The sequence below is a fragment of the Haemorhous mexicanus genome, chromosome 5 (genome assembly GCF_027477595.1).
Source record: "Haemorhous mexicanus isolate bHaeMex1 chromosome 5, bHaeMex1.pri, whole genome shotgun sequence".
NCBI classification, from domain to species: domain Eukaryota; kingdom Metazoa; phylum Chordata; class Aves; order Passeriformes; family Fringillidae; genus Haemorhous; species Haemorhous mexicanus.
In genome coordinates this window covers 35,150,468-35,175,210 of record NC_082345.1, presented here as the reverse complement: position 1 = coordinate 35,175,210, position 24,743 = coordinate 35,150,468, and the positions used below count along the sequence as shown (strand labels likewise).

The 24,743-nt window shown below is 33.2% G+C and overlaps 1 protein-coding gene across 1 annotated transcript in view; it reads left to right on the top strand.

Moving 5' to 3' along the window:
* Positions 1-20,456, top strand: part of LRRIQ1 (leucine rich repeats and IQ motif containing 1) — a 102,678-nt gene extending 82,222 nt beyond the window's left edge. Inside the window, exons 24-27 of the mRNA XM_059846840.1 lie at positions 1,891-2,014; positions 3,550-3,610; positions 8,350-8,470; positions 20,191-20,456. Coding sequence (XP_059702823.1) covers positions 1,891-2,014; positions 3,550-3,610; positions 8,350-8,470; positions 20,191-20,330 — 446 coding nt within the window. The 3' untranslated portion in view covers positions 20,331-20,456. The remainder of the gene's footprint in view (positions 1-1,890; positions 2,015-3,549; positions 3,611-8,349; positions 8,471-20,190) is intronic.
* Positions 20,457-24,743: the final 4,287 nt, after the last annotated feature.

Here is a 24,743-nt window from a genome sequence, read left to right as displayed (position 1 = left end):
AGGTTTAGATAACTATGCTCCTGAACCAGGAAGGCAATATCATAAATTTTGAAAAAAATAAATAGTTCCCACTTTAATAAAAGAAGCTGATGAACAGTGTAATTATCAGTCTTTTAGTATTTGGCACTGATTAAGTAATTCTCTGCTTGACTTTTTTGGTCAGCCCTCACATGCTCCTTTCCATAGATATAGTGACTGTCCGTCCAAGATTTTAATTTTCTGTCTTTCTCAGGTGGTAAATGGGACTTTTTTACATCAACTGAAGATAAATTCTTCTGCCTAAGTTCTAGTCTGTGAGAGGCTAGCAAGACATGTATATGTCATAGACATAGACATGTATATGTCTATAAGACACTTTATATTCTGGACCAGGACTTTGCCTTGAATACATTCAGCCTAAGGAATGGATTGGTTTGAATAGAGCCTCCCCATACTAAGACAAATAAACAGAAAACGTTTGTATTTCAGACTATGAAATAAACAGCTTTGATGCTTTAACTTAGAGCTAAAATTTGAAAGCAGTGAGCTCACAGCAAAGCTAGGTAAAATGCCAATGAGGGAAAACCTGCATATTTTGCAGGGTATGCAAAGTAAATTATAAATTTTAAATTTTAATTTAAATTTTAAAAATACTACAAGTAAAGTAACCAATCCCTTGAAAGGTGAATTGGTGAATATCCTATAACTTCAGTTTATCATGTCAAAACATGAATGAAAAATATGACACTTCTGATGTCTCCATCCCCACCCCTGCCATCCCTTTGGAGTTACTGGAAGTTAAATAATCCACAGTGAGCAAATGGTCTTGGTGTTAGTGGGTGTTTGCTGGTTCAAGTGTTCCTGCTAAAAACCTTCCAGTAGCTGCCATATTCACCTATCAGTGAGCAAGGAAGAATCTTTGAAAGAAAAACAAAAGGAATAATTAGCAACAGAGATGATAATTTAGTGTTATCATCAAGAAGGAAAAAAAACAAATGTTTGTACCAAATAAAAAAGTAAAAAAGTTTTCAAATGTCTCATGAAAGCCCTGAGTTGAAGGTGCTAAAAAGATCTAACCTATAAAGTTAATGTATGAGGATAGAAAATAATTATTCTTCTCCATGAATGTTGCCATGCAACAGTGATGGCTCCTCTGTGCACTCTTCCAATTCTGGCAGCCTCTTCCTGATCCTCCTTTCCATGTCTGTTATTCAGCAGAATGGTCCAAAAACTGAAGGATCTCCAGAACTGTACATCTTGGTTTTTTTCCTGTAATGTCACTGTTTTATTTTCTATTTTTAGATGTCTTTTGTGATCCAAAAGTTGGTAGTAATTTCTGAAAAATAATATCATAGATGCAATTGCTTTGGGATCCAAATCAGAAATTTCCATTAAAATGTCTTAAATGTCTTAATAGATCACATCAGTAAAAGACAGATAAGAGTAATAAGATTGCCATGTGTCGACTCTTGCGATATAATGGGGATTTGGTTTTTTAACCTTATAGATTGCTAAGTAGAATTGTAAGTATAAGTGATTGCATATTTTAATTATGGAGGTAGCACAATAAGCAACATTCATGGCAGCTGTGACAAGCAATTTATGTATAATATATACTTCTATATGAATTTCATAACAAAGGATAGATTTATTTCCCAATAAAATAAATTTATTCAGAAGGCTGATATCACATCCCAAAAGAGAAAACAAACCATAAAATTAACACTAATATAAAAGTATTTCTTAAATATAGCTGAAGAGATTTTAAATAGTTGAACTCTGCATGAAAATGAAGTAATTGCCTTTTTTCTTTTCCAAGAAGCCATAGGTTCTAAGTTTATCTAGGAAATCTTAAAGAAAATTAATTTTAAAATAATGGTGAAAGACAGGAGTATCTCTCTTCCTCCCCAGGTAAAAAAATTTCTCAGCTGGATGCTACTTTAGATGAGAAATTACAGAGAAAAGACTTCACATACCAATGGCTTCATGAACAGTTTTTGGATTATGAAGGAGCCAGTTCCAGAAATAAGAAGGGGTGAGGTCATCGCCTTTAAATTAGATTTTTTTTATTTTAAATTTGTCTTGTAAAGTGAAACCTAAGTTAATGGTTCTAAAACAAATATGACTTTGCAGCTAGCAGACAGTACAGCATATTTCCGGGTCCCAAATATGGCACCCTTTAGAGCTGGCTTAGTAGTCATTGTATAGATACTTCTTCCACATTGAAATTGAAATTATAAAATGTTTAGAATCTTATCATAAATAACTACTTAGATTTACTTAAGCAATACAGTGGGATTTAGACTGAAAAGAGTGTAGAAAAAAGTGCTTATTCATCATTTATTTTATAATGCCATTGATATATATTATGGTTTTATGTAATTAAATCAACTGTAACATTAGCTACATTGTTAGATTTAATTAAGAAAGTAAAAAAATACTTTTTTTAGCTAAAGAGTGTGTATTTATATTTTGTCTTCAAAGCATAAACCCAGTGTTTACATCTTTATACTACACTGTACTAAAATGTTGTAAACATGTTCCTTCTGTGTTCAGTTTTGGTTATTAAACAGGTAAAATGTCAATACAATTAAGGGAAAGGTTCATATTGCCTAAACTAACATGAAGACATAGGAAGTGTATTTTGGTCATAAATTCAATATAAGGTATTAGTTATCTTAATGAAGTCATTAGTAGACACAATGCCAAGCATCTCTAAGAAAACCAAACAAAGTGTCAGTGGGCAAGCAATGGGTTTAGTATATTAATGTTTTCATTATTTTCATTAAAAATGTATTTATAATGAAATGGGCTGCAAATTGTTCTGTCTTGTGCAGAAAAATATGCCATATATCCTGCTTGTATCAGTGATTGTAAAAACTATATGGAAAACATGTTCCTTAGGAAATATTTATCTGGCTTTGCAGAAATATTTATCTTAGTCATGATCCATAATAGAGAAATACTCTGTTTGTTTAAGGTCATATCCATTACTTTTAAATTGAATGAAAACACTGGAATACAACAGGTAATAATGATTGAAAGTAAGAAGACACAGAAATTTATAGAACAATTTTCTTAAATATTCTTGTGCTACCTCTGCAGGTGTATGCTATGCCCTAGTATTTGTACTGACTTTTTTAAGGATCATGATATGATTTTTTAATGTGCCAAAAGTTCAACTGATGTCCATTCAAACTTCATTGGTAGACAATTTAGAGCAGCTTATCTATTTATTCAGCTGAAAACAATTTTATTCTTACAAAAAGTAATATGAAAACTGTAATAATGTCAACACATACAAAAAGTCACGCTGGTTAGAATAGTTTAACTACATATTCTATCCTTTGAATAAACAACTGTTTATTATTTTTTAAATCAAGTACAAAAAAATTAATAGTAATTGCTCTGATACTTTATCAGTTAAAATTAATTTCCCTGATACATCTTAATCATGGAATTATTTAAAATAATTAAGCAGGATTGTTTCCTGGAAAGGATCTGTGCAGGTATTTTAGTGAGCCCAGTACAGTGGGATTTCCTGAAATTTCTATTCTACCTTTTTCCCAGCTGTCGTTTTTTGCCTGAGTTAGATCCTGCGATATGTGACAACAGACAAGTACAGCTTGTGGTAAGAATTTGTTTCTTTGTGGGATTTTGCAAAATTTTCAGGTATTTCCAATCCATACCTGGTGTAAAAACAGGAGAATTTTTTGATTAATATAATTCAGTAGTGTTATCTGTTTGGCAGTTGAGATCTGATGGATCTTCTGGTGGAGATCAGAAGAAAATATTTTAGCACAAAACCCCATGTAGGTGCTTTGGGTTCCAGCTTCATGATCTGACACTGAGTTTGTTTTTAAGACATCAAATGCTACTGTGTGTTTTTTAAAGCTTCTAAATCTGCATTTTCAAAAAAAGTTGAAAAAAAATTAAATAGTACCAACTACATTATTTACTGGAATTGTGTATGCTTTTAAATTAAACAACTTTAAATACTCTCAAATTCTGTATATAACATACCTAAGCCATTCTAATATGCTTTCAGTTTCATTTATTGAACTACTGTAAGTTGTAATTGTATATTAATATGCTGACATTATTGAAAACATTCAATGAAGTCAGACTTATTCCTACAATTTCTTTTTTTATATTTCTTTAGATCTCAAAATGTCCTCTGCTCTTTTCATGATTCACTCTTTTTGCAGCATTTTTAAAAATTGGATTTTCTGAAACAGGTAGTCATGTAAGTTGGCAGGAGGGGAAATATGAGCAATTTAACAATTTGAAGATTTACAAAATTGAGAGACTGTGTCAGAAGTACCCAAAAGTTCCTTTAATAGCAAGCAGTTGTAATGCCTCCAGGCCAATGCATACTCACTCTATTTCTATATATATAGACTTTACATTTTAGTGCCATTTTAGCAATATTATTGATGAAAGTTTGTGCAGAGTAAAAAACGGGGCAAAATTTTAGAAGCTAGGCAGAATTAGTATTTCATACTCATATAAATGATGTGAAATATTGCATAAAAAATATCTCCAGTTAGATTATGTGTCATATGCCTCATTTTGTTCCCTTATCAATCTTGCCCCTATCTAGCCTCTTCCTTCTTTAGCTTCACAACCTATGCAATTTGCATGTTTTGGAAATGTTTCCATAAACTCTCTTAAAATTCACCTCTGAAAATAATTATTTTAAGCCTCACATGTTACTATTGCTGTTTCCTTAAAGACAGATTTTGTGAAATATTTTTCTCTGGCAAATGTGTCCAATTTTTCGGTTCTTCTAAATTTAAAGGGCTGAAATCATGAACCGACTGTTGCAGGGTTTGATAGGTGGAGTCTAAAACAGTCATTTGAGCAAATCATAATTTAATAATGTTATCTAAATTACATATTATGTAATTATTGGTAAGCATATGTGAACATAGGTAGATTGTATGTTATTTACACTAAGTGGTTCTGTCCACAAAACACTGCTGCAATCCCACAATAGTATTATGTGGTGTGTCCACATAACTGGCAAAGTTATGGAATTGTCACAGCCTGTGCCACATAATAACATGGCTGTTCCACATGAATGAAATGCAGAGAAAAATGCAATAGAGGGTTCAAAAAATAGAAAATAGAATTAAATATATCTCTAATGCAGAAAGCAGTGCTATACAGGCAGTGAAATAATGATGTGGTTTGGACACACAGATGGCTGGAGAATTTTGGTTTTAAAATTTATATGAGTTCTCTCTTAAAGGTTGAAATGTGAACATGCTCCTACTGCTTTGGCACAGTAGCTTACTTAAAAGCTATGAAATCATGATAAAAATCAAGTTAACAGCTCCAATCATTATCAAAACAAATTCTTGTAAACTGAAAGAAAATGGAAAAAATATATTAAAAGCAAAGAGAGAGAGAGGAAGCATTAGAAGAGGAAAGCATTCCTGGGCATTTCCAGCAGTTTATTCCTATGCCTATGATCGATCATGAAGTTTTCAGATGCGCTAGACAATCCCTGCTTTTTTTGTGTTCCATAAACCTGCATTCTGAAAGTTTCATATAAAGTTTTCTAAATTATATTTGTGGACATTCCAGTAATTTAATACTTTCTTCTTCATGGATACAAAATTGCATTTCAGTGGTTGCATATAAACAATAAAGTCTTCTCGCCGGGGGTTATTGCTTTGTAGTAACCTTATTATGTTAATCTTGGTAATTTTGATGATTTTTCTCCTTAGTAATACCATTGAAGTGCTTAGGAAGGCATGCTGACTTACAGTTTAAATTATTTTAAATTAACATGATTTTGTGGAATAGCCAGTTGGATAGACTTCCTGATTCTTCTTGTATGAAGTTTAAGTTACCTACAGGGTTAACCCCTTCACTCTTGATCAGTATCTCCATTCATTTATATGTAACTTGAATTCAAAAGCACCTTTTATCTCTGAAGGTGACAGAACATCTTGATAATTTTACCTAGAAATAGACAAATATACAGATGCAAAGCTGTGTTCGAGGCAAAGATTCCTCCTGACTGATATTAATTTTCAATTAATTAATAAGAAAGGTTGGTGGTAGTAAAAAAAATGGCAGAAAGTCTGAAGAGTTAACTATGGTTATCACTACAGATGGAAGTCTAATACTACAGTCTGCAAAAATCTGTGCCAGTATCTTAAATTTCTTCCAAATTCTGGTTCTAAATCATAAACAAAAAAGGGAAGATTTTAATTAGCTTCAGAGGACTTTCAGTCAGCTTCTTTAAAAAGCCAAATTAAGTTTGCCCCAGTGATTAATACAACTTTAACTGTTAGTCTGATTGCAGTTGGGTGAAAACACTTACATGTAATTGAAATAAAATAACAAATATTTTACATCAGAGATCAGGATAGCCCTAGTAAAATCTAGCATGTAATCCTGAGTATTGTTGTCTAGAAGATGATGAAGCCTTAGTTTCTGTGATGGTAGGGATAATACCATGGAAAGGCTAGCTGTATAAAATTTGTGGCCTCATGGCCACAAATCTTTGGGAACTGGGACATTAAAAAGACTTTTGTTGTGTGTTGAAACAGGTTAGATAGAAATAAGAATGATTACTTCCATTGGTTTGAATCTCTTTGAGCATCACAATCATTGCATTATTTCTACTAATGAAAGACTAAAAGCTTTCAGTTTAAAGATTTTGAATGTAGGAAGCTCTCACAAGCTTAAAGCAACTGTAAATATTAAGGTCAATAAAATAGAAACAATTGGCAGGATAAAACGTTTATTTTTCAAAGTTTCTTGGCACTGCTACAGAAAAGAAAATAAAATACTGATGTTAACAGCAATAATAAAGACTAGCTGTGCAAAGCAAAACTTTAAATTCCTCTTCATTAAACATATAAAAGGTAAGCATCAGAAAACAAGGGATAAACTTTCTGTGTGGACACAAAGGGAATGTGATCACTAAGGAAGAGTGTAAAATCTCTGTATTTTTGGAGGTTTTGGTTTGAAAATGCATGGACTTTTTAATGAATTTTACATTAAACAGTGACTGAGTAAAGACAAGGAAATGAAACAGGTCTCCATTTCATCTGAGTTCTCTAAGTTAGACTGGACTACAAAGCCTGTCTGCATTGGTGCAGTGCTGCTTTTGGTACAGTGAGGTAGTTTGAACAGGAAGTCTGGAAATCGTCTCCTCCAGAATGGCCTGCAACTTCATAGTAACAGCACTTTCCTGAGAAAAAGGGAGCTGTGGGCTTTGTGCCCCTGAGGAAGGAGTTGAGACCCAGTCTCTCGATACCTGGTTGAGCAGTCTTGCTGCTAAAAGTTTCGTGACATTGCCTCTAGCAGAGCCTTTTCCTTTCCTGTAGTTTGCTTTGCAATTTGTTGTTAAAAAAGAAATACCCAGTTAGACACCGAGTTCTGAAAGACACCTGGCTCTTCAGCCCAGAGAGAGGAACAAGTGAATCTGCTTTTCTGGACTTCACTTCTGAAGGTCCAATCAGTACTTCCAGCTGGCTGACACAGGAATGCTGGGAATTTTGTAGACTGTTCATCAGCAGTGTCTGATTTTTCCCCATCATTGTTACTGGCTCTCAGTATCTTACTATTGTTAGAGGCTGCTTTTGTTGCTGAATAGCTTTTCATTTCATTCTTCAGTAAATGTGAAGTTGTTTCTGCAAAAATAACAGTCTGCAGTTTGCAGTGGAAGGTATCTTCCAGGTCGCTTTTTAAACTTTGCCCTACATGTTCCTAAAACAGCATTGCTAAAATGAAACACAATTTTCATTTTTCTTTTGTCATATTTTTGTGCAGGTAACATGCCACATGTCAAAACATACCACCACTGGATGTCAGAAGTTTATAATTAATATAATACTCTTGCCTAAAGTATAATTAAAATGCTGTCTGATGGTTATGGTTAATTAGCAAAACCCTTAAAGATTAAATTACTTACTGGGCCCATGACTGATTGAAGTGATACGTGTCCTGGATAAAGCATAAATATTGCAGGAAATAATCCAATATGACATCTCTGACATTCAACTATAACTTAAATTATAGACTGGTCAGTAAATGATCTTAAGCTGTTTAAGGTTTCATCAGCCCTCTGCGAGATTGATTTTCTTCAAAATTACTGTACTAAAATGTTTTCTTTTGTTGTTGCATTGACTCAGATCACAAACCACAATTTTAAGATCGGCTCTTATTTACAAAAATGCTTTGACATAGTGCATTTGTTCAGCCTAGGCAACAAAAAAGGATTGTGGTATCATTTTGAAGAAGGTTGTTTGACAGACCCTGTTTGTTTATTTGGAGTAATGTGAGCTACATTCAGAAAATGTTATATTTTGTTTCATGATTGTGTACATTCTCTCCCACTGCTTCCAGGCAAGCTCTGTAAGCAGAGAAGACATGGATTTAGACCTTGTTTCCATAGCCAGTGGAAGTGCTTTGACTGAGAACAGAGAAAAAAATAAGCCGCCACACAGACACTCAGCAAGATCCTCAAGTAAGTTATGGTTCTTTTCAATATCAGTATTAAAGATCACTTTAAAATGCTAGGTAGAACTGAGCATGCTTGGAATCCTTAATAACACACACTGCTTATCTTTCTGTTTCTTTTGTATCTAAAGCCTTTTCATACTTTTACTACAGTTCAGTTTAAAAACTGTAATGTCAATAGACTTTCCTTTTGTGATTTTAATGGGAACTTGCCTGTGATGTGTTGTGGGCCTTCTCCTGGCTGAGTCCTGAGAAGATTTTCTTTTCCCTTAAGTATGAAAAAGATTTGTTTTTCATCTTCCTCTTATTTTCAAAAGAGCTTTGAAAAATGCATGTTTTGTTACCTGAGAACCAGAACACATATCACAAGTCAAGGCACAGATTTCTGTCATGTTGATTACCAGTCATGCAGTAGTTTATGATCCCACTGAACTTATTATAGCTCAGTATTAGAGGAGCCTTTTAAAGCCTTATGTTTTTACCACTCTAACACCATAGAAGGTAACAAAAGAATCTATATACAGAAAAAAAAATTCTTTAATGTCGTAAAATTATAAAATTTTAAGTTTCATGTCTTATTTTGGGTAATATAACTGAAGAACTGTTAATATATTTCTGATAATATGACATACTCTATTTTTCTGTTTGTGTACAATGTTTTTTTTCAAATAAATAAAAACATGAACCCCCCAAAAGCACATTACAGAAAATTTAAGCTGTATTAAATAGCTTATCAAAATTCCTAAAACTTTTTAAGTAGTGAAGTTTCTTGAAATGTTGTCAAAATAGTAATCAGGTATTTAATATAATTTATATATATAAATTGATGGGTTTACTTTTTGATTGTTTTCATATATGCTGAATTTCTACTTTCAATAAAAAAATAGTATTCAAGAAAAACATGCAAAAATACTTGAAATCTCTATTTTTCTGACATACTCTGTAAAGGCTTTAGAATGAAGATTTATTTACATTACTTCACCACAAGCAAAAAATATAGTGACTCAATATGTTTGTGCTTATTCATTTGTTTTACATTCCTAAAATTAGATTACATAAAATTTATCATCATAGTCTAAGTTAATTGTACCAATGGAAAAAAACCCGTAATTCTGTCTTTGTGCCTGTCATCTTAGAAAAGAACAAATTGTGTCTTTAGTTTTCTTGTTTCTCACCATTGGCTAGTGATGAAGCCACCCCATTTAAATTAGATGAGATTCCTAACTGCTAAGATCCTGAATTTAGATGAGATAACTCTAAACTACTGATGTCAATGAGAAAATTATCATTGTATTCATGTATCCAGAATAGAATGTGTCCATTTCTTGAAGAATTGAGTTAAATAGTATACACTGCTTTCCTATTCAGTGTATAACTGTTGTTTAGACTGTAACCTATATTGTAACTCCATCCAAAAATAAATTAATATGAACTCTTTCAACATGGAGAACTTGCCTGTGTGGATCTTGGGAACAGGTTTTTCTCTGGAAAATAAAAAAGTGCCATTGCATTATACCTTCAAGAAGGAGAGATTAGGAAAGGAGCAGGAAAGAACAACCAACTGGCAGAGTCATAAATGTGAGGGAGCAGGGGTGGAGAGACAGAGAGTTTATAATGTCTGCTCACATAGGCATACTTTCAAAAAATACATCTACTCTGCCACACCTACATATTCATTCTTATTTCAGTAGTCCAGGAACTAAGGAAAAAAAGTCTAGGTCTTATGTCCTTTTAAATATGTCTCTACACATGTGTCTTTAGAAATGTTATCACCCCGGATTTAAGAAATTAGACAGTGATGATACGTTCAGTTGTGTCACTTCTGATCTATAAAACCAAACATTACTGTCACCTTTTTACAGTTCATATGCAGTATAGAAACGCATTTATTGCATTATTTCTCTTTGCCAAAGACTGTTGCTTTTCAATGATCAGAATAAATCATTAGCCCCATGATATCTTTAATCTAAAAACATTATGAATTTGCCTTTGCTGAGAATGTATTTGTTATAGAATGCTTTCTTGTTCTATAGTCTCTCTTGGTTTTGCCTTCTGAAATATTAAATGAGGATGCCTAGGAACTGTTTCAGTGATTTAGTAGATGTGTTCCCTTTGAGTTAACCTGCAGTTGTATTAGATTATTATAAAGATGCTGTGACCTTAGAGGAGCTGTCATTTCAATAAATTCTTAAATCAAGTTCTTGTATCATTTTTTCAGAAGATCTCAACCTCAAGGATTTGACAAGCTTTACTAATAAAATATTACAGAGTTCACTTTCCAACATCCATAGTTGTGCCTGTTCTTCATAATTCAATTATTGTTAGGAATCAAGAGCGGTTATTTGGGAGTATCATACATGTTCCTTATATATAACTTGTAACTAAGAAATTGTATCAATAAATTGTTGAGATCTTCCAGGCTGAAAAGTAAAGTCTAGAAATACAAAATAATGGATTCTTAAATATATTTACTAAAAAATCCTGCTCAAATTCATGTGATACTGAAATAAAATACCTTTTATATATATAGGGAAATGTATGAATTATCATGTCTTTGTTAAGACAAAATATACTACACTTCAAAGTTATTATCTTTTAATTCACAGGGGATTTTAGAAAGGCTAAGTCTAGATTTTAAGAAATATTTTGTGAACTTCCCAACTTTTATGTTCTTTCTATAGATCTTTTTTTCCAAAGGCAGGTTCTTTGAGTTCTGAATTAAACTGTTTTTAGTTTTTTAAAAGCTAAATTTCCTATTTTTTCTGAAATAATTGGATGGGATAGATTAATTCTAAACTAATTTAATTCTGTTCCTTGACAAAGCTAAATTAATTAAGTAATAAAGGGAATGCTTTTAACATAGTATATCTCAGTTTAAGGAAAGTATTTGTTTACGTAAAAGTATTTGATTTGCTTCCCTGTTGCATGTTCAAAGAGGAAACTAACTGTTCATTAAATTGACCAAATGTATAAAATGTGTATAACCTAAAGAAAGAGTAGCCATTGTTCAGCTGGAGTAAGTAGTTTTCTGTCTAATTTAGGACTTTGCTTCTGTTAATGACTGCTACGTTACGATCTAAGAACATGCTTATATTATGTTCCAGAAGTAATGTAATATTCCTTCATAGTTATTGCTTTTTGCCCCCTAGTAAATATTTTTTTCTTTTCTGTTTCTTGAGGTTATCTTTTGGGGAGGAGCTGGTTGGGGGGCAGGGGGTCTGGCCACTCTTTATAATTCTAATTAACTCCATAAGCATTGGTGTAAATTCCTGGTTGTATTTTTTGGCTTAATTCTTTCCTGAACACTAGCACTGTATCAGCATTAAGTTGCAACATGGGCATAGAAATATTTTGCAAGAATTAGAGGATAAGCATTTTCTGTACCTAGCTAGAAAGTATGGGGGTTTGCATATCCTAATATCCAATTTGTGAGTAGGCTATGATGATCAACTGCCTTCTATCATCCTAATCTGTTTCTAACCAAGCAATGTTGGACATATAGATGAGTCTCCTAAATATTTTATATTGTCTTACAGTCATCACAATTTTGTGGGGGTTTTTTCTCTGCAAGTCTAAACTTTATTTTCATTATATTTGCCTTGGGAACTGCAATCTCCTGACCAAAATTTGAAAGTGAAATGCAATGGGAGCTGTGCCTCTAATTTTTATTTTAAATACTGCCTGGAATTCTTAATACTTCTATTCACTGAATTTGAACTTTGCAGGAAGCCCCCGATATCAGTAAAACTGTTTTCCAGGAAAACAAATTAAATAAATTAAAACCTGAACCTTGTCATTCCTTTATTACACTTAATTTAAAAAATGGACCCATGTATATCTCCACTAAAAAACATTTATCAGTTCTAGTTCTCCAGTAAATTCACACTTTGTATTATGCTAGTCAGTGAAAATAAGTTAATGTAGTTTAATTGTGCCTTTCTTACAATGAAAAGTCTGCCAACTCAGAAAAAAGCACAGTAGCTTTTATTTCACTTCCTTTTTAAATCTTACTAAATTCTTTTTGCTCTTGACAGAACCCCCACCTTGATTTTTTTTTGCCTCCCTTTCTTTCATGAGAATTCTTAGAAACCCTTCAGCTTTGTTATAAGCAGTGTATGGTACAGCTTCACATTAAAAACTTCCTGCTTTCCTATTCCTTTCTTCTTAGCATCACTATTGTCTATATATTCTAGTTCAAGGACTGCTGTCTTTCATTTAGGATTTGTAAACTCTCTCTGTGTAACAAGCATCTCGTTTTTAAGCTCTCTGTGAAGTTGCTCATTTTTTACCAAGGGGTTTCTTGTGCATATTTCTTTCCTACAAACATATTTTTCTCTGTATTGGTTGACTATCAAACAACATATACCTAATCTTTCTGAACAGACTACAGAATCATGTCTTAAAAGATGCTGCTTAATTGACTTTGAAGTTGCATATTAAAAAAATTACCTAAATGCAGATTTTAAAGGCATGTAGAACTTGCTTTCATTGAATTTAACAGGCTAGGGAGAAAAAATAGTACAAGATCTCATGTAATTTCATCATCTGTGCTTCCAGTTATGAAAATAATTCAAGAACAGATACACAGAGGCCTATTTAAATTTTAAGTGCTTAATTTTACCAGCCTCATACTCTTCTACTAGGGTTTGGAAGTTCTTCAGTGTGGATTTTTTTGAAGAGAAACTAGCTTAAAAAAAAAAAATCTGTTTTGAGACATTGGCTTATAGTTCACTTAGATATCCACTTAGAACAATGGAACCATTAGATCAACAATAAGGATTTCTGTCCTATGATTTGAGTAAATAATAACAGTTTTATGTTTCCTTTGCTGTGGGATGTTTGTTAAGTAGATTGAAAAATATTTCTCAAGTCAGTTCACTGAAAGGCTCAGTAATTTATGTTTGGCTACTTCACAATATTGTTGCACTGGATGGTAAAGATGTGTCGAAAGATCTTTTCCAAGGCACTCTTTCTTTCCTTGCTTTTTCCTTCTAATTTGTCTCTTTTTCATTGATGTTTTTTCCACAGCTGTGCTCTGTAATCCTTTCTTTTACTGTGAATGGTTCTTGTTTCTCTCCTCCAAATTATTGCAGCCTAAGCTTCCTCTCCCATTCACTCTTCTCTCTCACATATGCCATCAAGTCTTCTGTTTGTTTCTACAGATCCTGGTCTGATTACTTTTTCCCCTCTCACTCTCTGTTTCTTTTTGAATCCAGATTATGCCTGAGAGTATTCCTCAGATTCAATCATCTTCTAGTTTAGACTTCCTCCAAATATGGACTGGTTTAGTGTACTGTTTAGGTAGATCTTAAGTCCAGTCTCTTAATGTACTTATTCTATGTGTTCTTTCTTAATATTACCTGTATTTTTACTTCTTTTAATTGTATTCATTTTGAAAGTTATGAACCATCTAGTTCCTAACCCAGAACTTGAACCCCATAATACATCTTTATTCTTGCACAGTTTCCCTTTGCCAATTCACAGTTTTTTTTCTTCTCCATGTTTTTCTCCCTTCTCTGTGTCAGTCTCTTTGTCAAGTCATTCTAGTCTAGTGCCAGCTGTGCCAGGGCATTATTTACCAGGTTAGCTTTAGCTCTCTCATCTTGATTCTGAGTCAGTCTCATTTCTCTCTCGGATTTTAGTTGCAGCCCTTTGCCTCTTCTCTGTGTCTTCTTCCTGTAGGAGTTTTGATTGTTACCCTCTGCATGGTTCCTGTAGCCATTCTCCATCTGCCACAGGCAGAATGAAACGAGCAGGCTTTTAAGTTCCCTGACTTAGCACCATTCTCTTTAGGAACAGCCTTGCTTAGGTCCATGTAATATCATGGTAAAGCATGTTTCCATACTGACTGGTATTTTAGTGACTCTAGCCCAGAAGATCAATAATTCCTTCTCTGATCCTGGAAACACTTCAATTCATATATACTTGATCCAAGCATGGACATTTCCTAAAAGTAAGGCTCTTTTGTTTGGTAGATTTTTCTGCAAAGCACAGCATAAATATTTTACATATTTTCTCTTAGAAGTGACCAATCTTTTGGAAAGTTTCAGGCAGACACTCAATTTCATCCTAAATAGTCAAAATTGGGGAAATAGATCAGGAGCTGAAACACAAAATAAATATTGAGCTTTAATAAGCAGTGGTGCTGAAAGTCTTTTTTGTAGTTTGAAAAGAGTTGTATTTTTCAGGAATGTATTTGGAGCACTATGTTTATAATGTTTATTTTAATTGTGTGGAATGGTAATTAATAAATTAATAAATTAATAATTTGTAATATATTCCTGTATATTGTTATCTCTTTCAACTCCATGTGACATTTTAGAGTTCAGATTATTCAAGTATGTAATTGTCAGCATGATCTAGTTAGAAGAGCATCAATCTTTGATTAACAAAGACATTTAAGTTCATTGTTTCTATAAAATTTTAAAACCATACTCTAGTCCTACTAGCATGAAGTCATGAAGATTCACAAACAAAATTCACCATTTACTTTAAAAAAAAATTATGAGTATAGTCTTTCTTCAAATCTCCATACAAAAAGAGGATATATCTTTACATATCATGCAGTATTTCATATAAGTGGATCCCCAGACTTGTCAGTGCTATTTAAATATTATCTTAAAATTAAGAAATATAATGTAAAATTACAGCACAATGACTATTTTTATACAAGCAATGCATCTAAAAAAAAAAAAAATCCAACTTTAAGACAGCTATAAGTAACATCATTAAAAAGTTAACCTTTCTGATATTGTGGCATTTACCTTTTTCACAGACCTGCTGAACCTACCTTCTTTCCAGAGCTTAAATTGATGTAAATGCTTTGCTGCTGAGGATTCGTTCTGGTCACTTTCATTAAAATGTTGAGGTTTTTTTTCTCCATGCCTTCTTATGCTGTATTTGCTTTTAAGTAATACAATATGGTAAGGACTTTGGAATAAATTACATCTCCAGACATACAATGTTAGGTGGATTGATAAATGTCCTATGACGTCTACTATGCATCATAAAATTTCTATCATAACCCTTTTAACAAAGCTTTTCTTCTTGGACACCAAGAATTTCATTCAAAGCATTTTACATATTGCATTACTTATCAAAACAGTGGATATGTAAACCTTGACATTTGTTAAAAGACCCAGGCTTTAACAAAAAAAAGACCAGAACAAATTGATAGCAGAAAACAGATTAAACAACCAAAAAGTGACTGCTTGGAAATAGAAGCATGTGACATTATCCCAAGACAAGCTTTCAGCACATACTCAAAATAGGTTTTTGCTATATGCAGGCATCTGAATGTCTCTCAGACTGTTCTGGAGCTTCATATATTAAGCTGCTACAAGTAAATGAATGTACAGTAAATAAGTGTTAGAGCCTGTCTTCCAAAGCCTGCTTTAGTGTAGCAGAAATTAAATTGCTTTTCTTGGCTAAGATTTCTTCCCACATCAGTCGGTATTAGAATAACCATGTACCCTGTTAAATTATACTTAATATACTTGCCAGGTTCTATTTAATTCTAGTACAAATAATAGTAGTAGTAGTAATAATAATAATAATAATAATAATAATAATAATAATAATAATAATAATAATAATAATAATAGTTTTTGTCAAAAATATCTGTCCTGTATATAGTAGACCCAATGTAATTGTTCCAATTTACATTTAGTAAACATGTTAGTTACATTCAATATATACACCTAATTCTATTTAGTGAAGATACTAAATTTAGTATCTTGAGATGCTGTGAATATTTCTGTTGTTGGCTTTGGGCAAGGCCCACTATAAATACATTTAAGGAACATAACATGAACTAAAAGTATGGTGATTATGCTTACAATTATTCATAAATCACAAATGCACATACCAAGGTGTGTATTTATGCATAATAATGAAATATATGCCTATTTATAGGAAAATTACTATGTCATAAATGTCACCTTTATTTTACCAATTAAGCAATTATGATAGCAGTAATGTGATTCACTCACATGCTAATATTCTCTTAATTAACTCACAAACAAAACCATTCATTTGCAGGATACATTGCAGTTTAGGGGAAAATAGAGATAGTGCAAATCCAAGCATGCTCTAAAACTGTTCACATCATTAGTAATGCTGTAATAGAAATATTAAAGGTCCCCCAATAAAACCCCCAATCAATAAATATAGGAGAAAAAATTTAATAAGAATTCATTTTGATATGTTTTGAAGGTTTTCAGAAAGTTAGGTTTGTTTTCTGGTTTGTGACTTTCTTTTTTTAACGAGACTGTCTTTAAGGACTTTTTCCAGATTCAGTCTGCCAATTCAAAGTGCCACTGTCATCCCTTACCAGACTCTCTTGTCTTTTCTCATTCCCTTGATCTTGACAAAATTCTAACCATTTCCTAATGGAGGTGTCTTTATTGAATACTTCTGAAGAAAAAAAAAATTTGCCCGTTAGTAAATCAGAATCAGAAAATCTTTTGTAAACACAGGTATTGACAGCAAAGTTACTGAGTTTTTTTTAGTTTATGTGCAACTTTTTTTACTTCTGGCAAAATTCTACCTAGATGCTCGCTTTTCACTTATGTGCAAAGCTACTCTTACTTGAGCACATGTGAAATACTCATACCTAGATTTTCAGTGGAATAGCAAAAGCCATGAACTAAAAGTAAGGGTAGTAATTCATGGGCATATGTATGATCCATCAGGTAAGTCCCATATTTGCAACGCATTCCATTCATTATTGGATTAGATATTAGGAAAAATTTTTTCACCAAAGTGGTGGTCAAGCATTAGAACAGGCTGACCAGAAAAATGGTGGAATCACCATACCTGAAAATCTTCAAAAAACCTGTGGATGTGATGCTTAGAGACATGGTTTAGTGGGGGACTTGGCAGTGCTGGGTTAATGGTTGGACTCCGTGATCTTAGAGATCCTTTCCAGCCTTCATGAATCTATGATTCTGTTCTTATTTTTCATTAATCTTTCTGTTTGGTCTTGCATTAAACTCTAGGAGAAAGAGCAGCAAAACCCTTTCTCATATTTGACTTATACCTTCATTATACCTTTGCTTTAGGACACAATTTTTCAATCATAAATAATATTTAGCCACTAGCAGTTACAATAACCACTAGTGTAACATCTGAGAAATAACTGTGGTCTGAATAGGAGTAAGCAAACTGCATTATGCTGGTGTGATTTATCTTGAGAGTCCTTGGAACTGTTCTTCAGGGAATAGTCTTTTGGTACTCCTTGCCAGCTCTGTCTTTCATCACTCTACCACTGATAACTGGAACAGCAGCACTGATAATAATACCCATCTCTTAGTAGATATTTAGTAGATATCAAAAGTGATTTATCAGAAGTGCACACATGATTATGGTCATTTCAAAGATGGAAAGATGGGACATACAAAGGGAATGATTTACAGTGATTTACAGCAAACCCCTCTGTAGATTTTTCTTCCAAATTAGTTGATCTTTCTCTACAATGGCTTTATTTTCTTTGGCTGATTAGTGCTGAGAACTGTGTAAAGGGTGGAAATAAAGAATACAGAGTTAGTCTGTGCTTCATGTCAGATTGTCTAGGTCACAATTGTATACCAAAGTTTAAAGCAGATGCTAGGAAATCTAATGAGAGCAGATTTTAAAAAAAGAGACCCATGACTGTCAGACTTTGGGACAGCCTCTGATGTGTTAAACCTGCATACAGCAGGTCTTTGGGATTTTTTGATGGAACAATAATACATATCTCATACTCATGTAAGGACAATATATTCCTTCCAATGCATTGTATATAATTACAAGTGGAGAGGCAAAACCCCTACATGTACAGATTACTGAAATCCATAATGAAAATACTATTTAGCAGTGCATATATGTTCATAAACAAGTGAGGTTGTTAGTCCAGAAATAATCGAGATCAGGCAATTAGGATTAGGTTGACTTCCTGTCTTCCTATATTGACTCTATCACTACTAGACTACTTTTCAAATTATTAATGGGCTCTTTCTCGCATCTGTTTTTTTTCTTTTTTAAAAATAATGTAATCAAATATATTTTTTGTCAAAACATACAAAAAAAATTGGTATGTCTTGTTTGCCTATATTGTGGATACCATGTTGAAGATGAGTGCACAGAAAAAGCATAAGTTAGCCCCAGTTTTGGTTTCCACTGTAAATGTGCAATAGCTATTTCCTTTTTGCTTTTATTTTAACAAAAAATTCCAGTCGTAATTATTTTTTGTTGTTTAACAATGTTTTCAATTTCATAAAACATTTCTTGAAATTAAAGGCATGCAATTTAAAAAATATTATTGCCATGTTAGATTTATTTTGAAGTTTCATTAACTAGCCACTTAATTTACTAATATGAGGGTTTCAGTCTTCAGTGAATATGCTATGGTTTCCAGGTAAAATAATTAACAGAAAGTTTACTGCTTGATTAAATGTTTTCTTTGCTCTTTAAAAAAAGCCTTTCTGTACTATAGAAATCTGCTACCATTTGAGGTGTTAAATAAAATAATCCAAAGGGAAGGAAACTGGGAATGCTGTAAAGGCAAAATATCAGAATTTTAAATCTTTAGGAGATACATCTAGAATAAATTATATATTTTAATAAAAAAAACAATTGACTACATCTGTAGAGCCAAAAGAAGATGAATGGAGATAATGTTAAAAATACTTGAAAGCTCTTGGTTGCCAAAAGAGAGAACTGTTTATTACGATACATTTACAATAATTTAAGAATTCATAAGAAAGGTAACAGTAGGCTGGGAAAATCTCCAGACATTTAGATCTAGAAGGCTGCAGGAAAGCATCCATGAAAAAAAACAAAGAAACTCCTACTCTTTGAAATTTTAGCTATGTTTTATATATTGGTACATAGAATGATGTTTTACTTTTTTGTCACTATGTATTGTGAGAAATTTAATTTTTCTATTGAGCAGTACTAAAAAATTAAAATATCAAAAATACTGAATTTATATATACATATATACAGTCACAGACAGGAACTGCTGTATTGTGAACATCATATCACTCTCTTTTGAAGTTTGGGTTGTCCTCCACAGATGTTTTCTTTCTTACACATGCCAAAGAAAGATATTATCAGGTGTAAAATGTTCATTTATTTTAAATAAATATTATACCTTTGGTCATGCCTGCTGGTTATTTTATTTCAAAAATTGTCTGAAGAGTTTTTTAGAAGCTATTGTCTAAATTACTCAAGCATCCATATTTATGACAATGAATGTGATTGTTTCACGTGTTCCTATGTGTTCTTAACTTTTTAACTTTGGCACCATCCGGCATTTAAGTATTCCTGAGCTTTGAACAAAAGAAATCTCTCTTTTATTTGGTCTAACATAACCACAACAACTTGTTAATTAGATATGTCTTGTGAACTAATTCTTCACCCTCTTGAAGGATGAGTTTCTGTGTCAAAAGCATTGAGTATCTCTGTAAGTGTTTAAGTTCAAGATGGACAGATAATGACACTTCTAAAAATATGATAATTTTGTTTAGTAATTTTACTGTCTTTTTGGATAAGGAGTTAATTTTTTTAAAGTACTAGCTTGTCAAACTACTTGTATTACTTTTCAATGGTGAGTTATATGTAACTATAAAAATTGTGTGCTAATTAGACCTGGAAATATTATTGTCTCGAAAAGAATATGGTACAGTGAAACTTAGGGAGTTTTGGTTAGTTGGTTTTTAATTTCATGTCTGTTTTGTTGTTTAGAAAAGAATATTTCTACTCCAGAAAAATCATGTTTGGGTCCATCTCATACAGAGCGGATATCATTTCGAGACCATCCAGTGCAGCTAAGTGGAGGATGGGGAGCAGGCAAAAAAAGGCAAAAGCTTAAAAATATTAGCTGAATATTGGAAATAACTAGTTGATTTAATCAAACACAGCCAGCATATGGAGATCTGTTTCTTTTTAAGCCTCTGAATATCAATTGTTGGATTTTTGTTTATTACCAATAAACCAGTTTCAGTTAACTACTTTTGACTTATTTTATTATACATGGTTACAGTGGTTGGGGTTTTGTGGGATTTTTTTGTCCAAGTACTTTATACCTGTCAGTAAGTTATCATAGTTTGTGTTTTCAATTGCTTATATGTTCATGTGGTATAGAATGCAGAACTGATTAACTCTACAAGGTTTGTTGTACAGTGACTAAGCTTAGGCTTGCTTATAAGAACTGGATGAAAAATCCAAATGTAATAAGGGTTAATATTCATGTGATGTATGTCACATACTGAAACACTGAATTCTCATTTTCTCACAAAATAAAATGCATGCTTGCAAAGTGTATTGTGAGGTATAACAGGTGGTAATACCATTCTTAGAGAAGTCTGTTCAGAATATTTTACTGAACCAGTATACAAATGATGAGCATGCACTTTCCTTTTATTAGGAAGATGAGTAGTCCTCTAAATCCTCCATCATAAATTATTGTTAAAATATGTTAAAGCAACCTGTTGTGGTTTTATACTTTCAAATACTTCTGCTTCCTAGAGGACTTATTAAAAAATAAAAGGTTCTCATTTTGTACTTGGATAGTGTAAAATTAGATTTATATGTTACTGTTAACCCAATTGAATTTTTTTTCACCTAGACAGGCTCCTTCAGACCCATGTGTAAATGTTTTTGTGGTGCAAGGAAAGCTAGAGAAAAAGAAATACTGATTCTACTGTTCATGGGTGTCTAACTCATTTCTTCTAGTCAATGCTTTGTCCATCAGCATACAGGACAGAAAATGTTCCTTGATTTCAAAGCCTAACATTATTTTAATGTTTTCCACTTTGAGGGTATAAGTTGCAAATTGGGTCTTTAAAAAGGCTGTCTTTGGTATTTCCTTGTCTGTTTTTGTAAGCCACAACCCACTGTAGATGAAGAAAGAGGTGGAGAGGGTAATGGGGCTTGAAACTTCAGTCAGTAAAGAATATAAATTCTGGCATTGTGGCTGTTTTAAAATGTACTTAAATTAACAGGTGATGTTATTTTGTAAAGTGTTTTCTATCCTAACATACCTGGCTAACTATGGGTTAAAAGCATTTATTTCCATTTTTGTGAATACTTGCATTTTTTTTCAGATAAAAAGATGGCTGATCTCATGGAAAACCTCCAGTAAATGATTTTGCTTGTTTGAATGACTGTCCTGTTTTTATTATCACTTTGCTTTTGAAAAGTCAGTGCACCCTATTTCAGAAAAGATTTCTTTGCCTTTCTGGAGAATTATGGTCAGGTTGCTTAACCTGACTATAGAAATCCTATGGTTGTCAACAGGATATAAAATGTCAGTAGATATCTATCTTACCTGGTTAGTTTCCAAATGTATGTAGTGTTCAGCTTGATTTTAGGATCTGCAATATAATGACTTTTAAATGTCACCAACAAATACTGGAGCTTTGTGATTTTGCTTTTAACATCAAGGTTCTAATTTTTGTAGGAAAAACTTTATTATTTCAAAATGTCTGCTGTTACACCTGGCAGTGTGTGTAGCCCCTGTTACAGGTGTTAATTGGAAATCAAAATACAAAATCAAGAGGTTCATAGCTTAACACTTCTTGCAGATTGTCCCCTCTAGAGCTTCCATAATATACTGCACATCACCAAAGCTGTAAATAAGGGATATTTCAGATTTTATGTTTCTTTCTATATCTGTATCTACAGCTATATCGAAAAAAAAATATCTGCTGTATAAAAATTATCATACCTAATCTGTTTGATTTCAAGGTGTTTCTGAATGAGAAATACCTCCCAGCCTAAATAAAATGTTTTGGCAACATTTTTTAAGGCCTTTTATTTTGCAAAGACAAATGGTAGCTTTTTAATATGCAGTTTCCTAAATTATAAATTGGAGTGACAATATTCACTGACAAGCCTTTTAGGTTCAAAATACACTTAGTCTGCATAAGTTAAGTAATATACCCAACATAAATTAAGGCATAAAGTATGTCAAAACATGTTGCTGTTTTAATTAAATAACATTGCAACGTGTAATAAGGTGAGGTCTCACTGAATCCAACATATTTTCCTTAGAATTGCAGTGTTTAAAGTACAGTATGTCTGACCAAATACAGAAAAATGTGTGAGGTGCAACTTCTGTTCAAGCTAGCAGAAAGGCCTTTATTGCATTCAGGGATAAGGGAGGTAATACAGATGATACACGTGGTGGATATTTATGACATGAATTTTTTAAGCCCTACTCTGCAAGCAGTTTTATGGGTTTTTTTGTGTCTTTTGGGGATTTTCTTTTAGTTCCCTCTTTTTCATTTCGGGTTTTTTTTTTCCTTTTTTTTCCCCCCACTTTTCTTTGTCTCCCCCACACCTACCCCCTGATGCAGTAATTCCCATTTAGGACAGGAACATATTCTTAAAAGTAAGCTTCTCTGTCAGTCTGTTCTGATGTTGGAGTGACTGTGAGTCAGTGAGAGTCCAGCAAAACTTACATCACAGAACCCTGATACTGCATTCCTGGATGCACTGCTGCCTTTGCAGTGCTTCAGACGTCTTCCAGGCTCGCTAGCATCATCTCCTCAACCCTTTTTTCTGTTCCCTGAAGATCCTCTAAGATCCTTAAGATCCTCCTTTAAGGAGGAGGGACTTCAAATGAATGAGCTCTTTTAAAAAATCTTCCTTGTATGTATGAAGCTTGAGACTCGGGAATGTAGGAAAGCATTCATTTGAAACAAAGAAGAAAAGGACAAGGTGCATTTATGTGTTGAACTGTTGATGGGTGTTACTTTCCAAAGTGAAGAGCTTTCTACGAGATCTCCTGAACAGATCCCTGAACTGTGTTTTCCTGTGCAACTTATCTGAAGGTGTGCTGCTCAGGAGTTCTTTAAACCCTCTGTTGTTTCAACGGGGCATCAGGAAAAACACCTGCAGCAACTGGCAAAAAGAAAAAAAAAAAAAAAAAGCTCCCCAAAAGGCATAGCATCTTAACGAGGTGCTAATATCAGATCACCACACCTGAACGACAATGGTCTGTGAGGAAATGTTTCACGCTGAATAAAGGACAGGTTTACGTACTTCAAACGCAGTACCCGTGCTGACTCGAAAGATAATCGCTAAAAGGCATTTCGTGTTTTAACAGATGTATAAATAGCCAGTGTATAACACTGACATTGTTTTGGTGCAGGGTGAGTTAGTGTTACATTGTGGTTGAGTAAATCGTTATCTCTAATTATTAATAATCCTATTGTTCTCACGTGCATTCATTAAAGGTGTGTCCACTGTACATAGTGTTTGCATTTTTTAAAATCTTGCCACCGGTGGCATCCAAATCTGGCCTCAGACACATGGCTGCAAAACTGTCTCTTGGTCTTCCATTACAATTGTTAAAAGCACTATGAGGAATATATAGGATTAATATCTCTTTGATTTTAATTTCGGATCCTCGTGATAACAGCAATGTATGTTTATGAAGGTACAGACTTTCCTTGATACATACTGAAATTCCTTCTATTAGCATTCATGGAAGCCAGACTAATATTGTGGGATACTGTGCAATCTTAATATGCTTTTGTCAGAAAAACACATATGAAAAGTAGCTATTACCACATGGCCCCAGAAAAGCAGGAATAGAACTCCTAATTATATTAGAAAGTGCTGAGCTGCCTGATGTTACATCTGAGTTCCAAGCAGTTTGTACTTAGCTGTATTAGCTGGAGAAAAAAACAACCAAACAAACCAACTCCCAGCAGCTTGGGGTTTTAATGTTTTGTTTATTTTTTTCTACGGTCATAAGTGAAAAATTAACCAATTTTTTTATAGCAATTGTGAAATTGTTGTGTTTGAATGTTAATCTGTGTCAGTCCCTGCAGTATTTAGAGCCTGTGTGAGAAATATATGTCTATACATTCATATACAATTTCATACATACTTTTGCATATACTTTCATACATATATAGAGATTGGTCACGGATGCAGGTGTGGTTAAGTAGGAATGGGACACCTCTCCTCTCACACAAAGTCAGAAAAATGTGCCGAGTGTAGGGGAGGAGGCGGATATGGCCTGCCTGCAAGTAACAGTATACATAAAGTAAAGTAGGGTTGGTCTGGTGGACAACTGCTCTCCTGGTTTGGACAGGAAAATGCTGACCACATGCCCTTGGCTACATCCTGAAGGCACTTTCTGGTACCAAGTTATGCTGGAGGTTTTTTAGCAATAAAGCACTCGATGGAGAGATGTTCATGAAGTTCCATGATGAACAGAGACTGGATTTCTGAAGAGATTTTTTCTGGAAATATTGACTGACTTCGGCAGGCTGACCATCCTT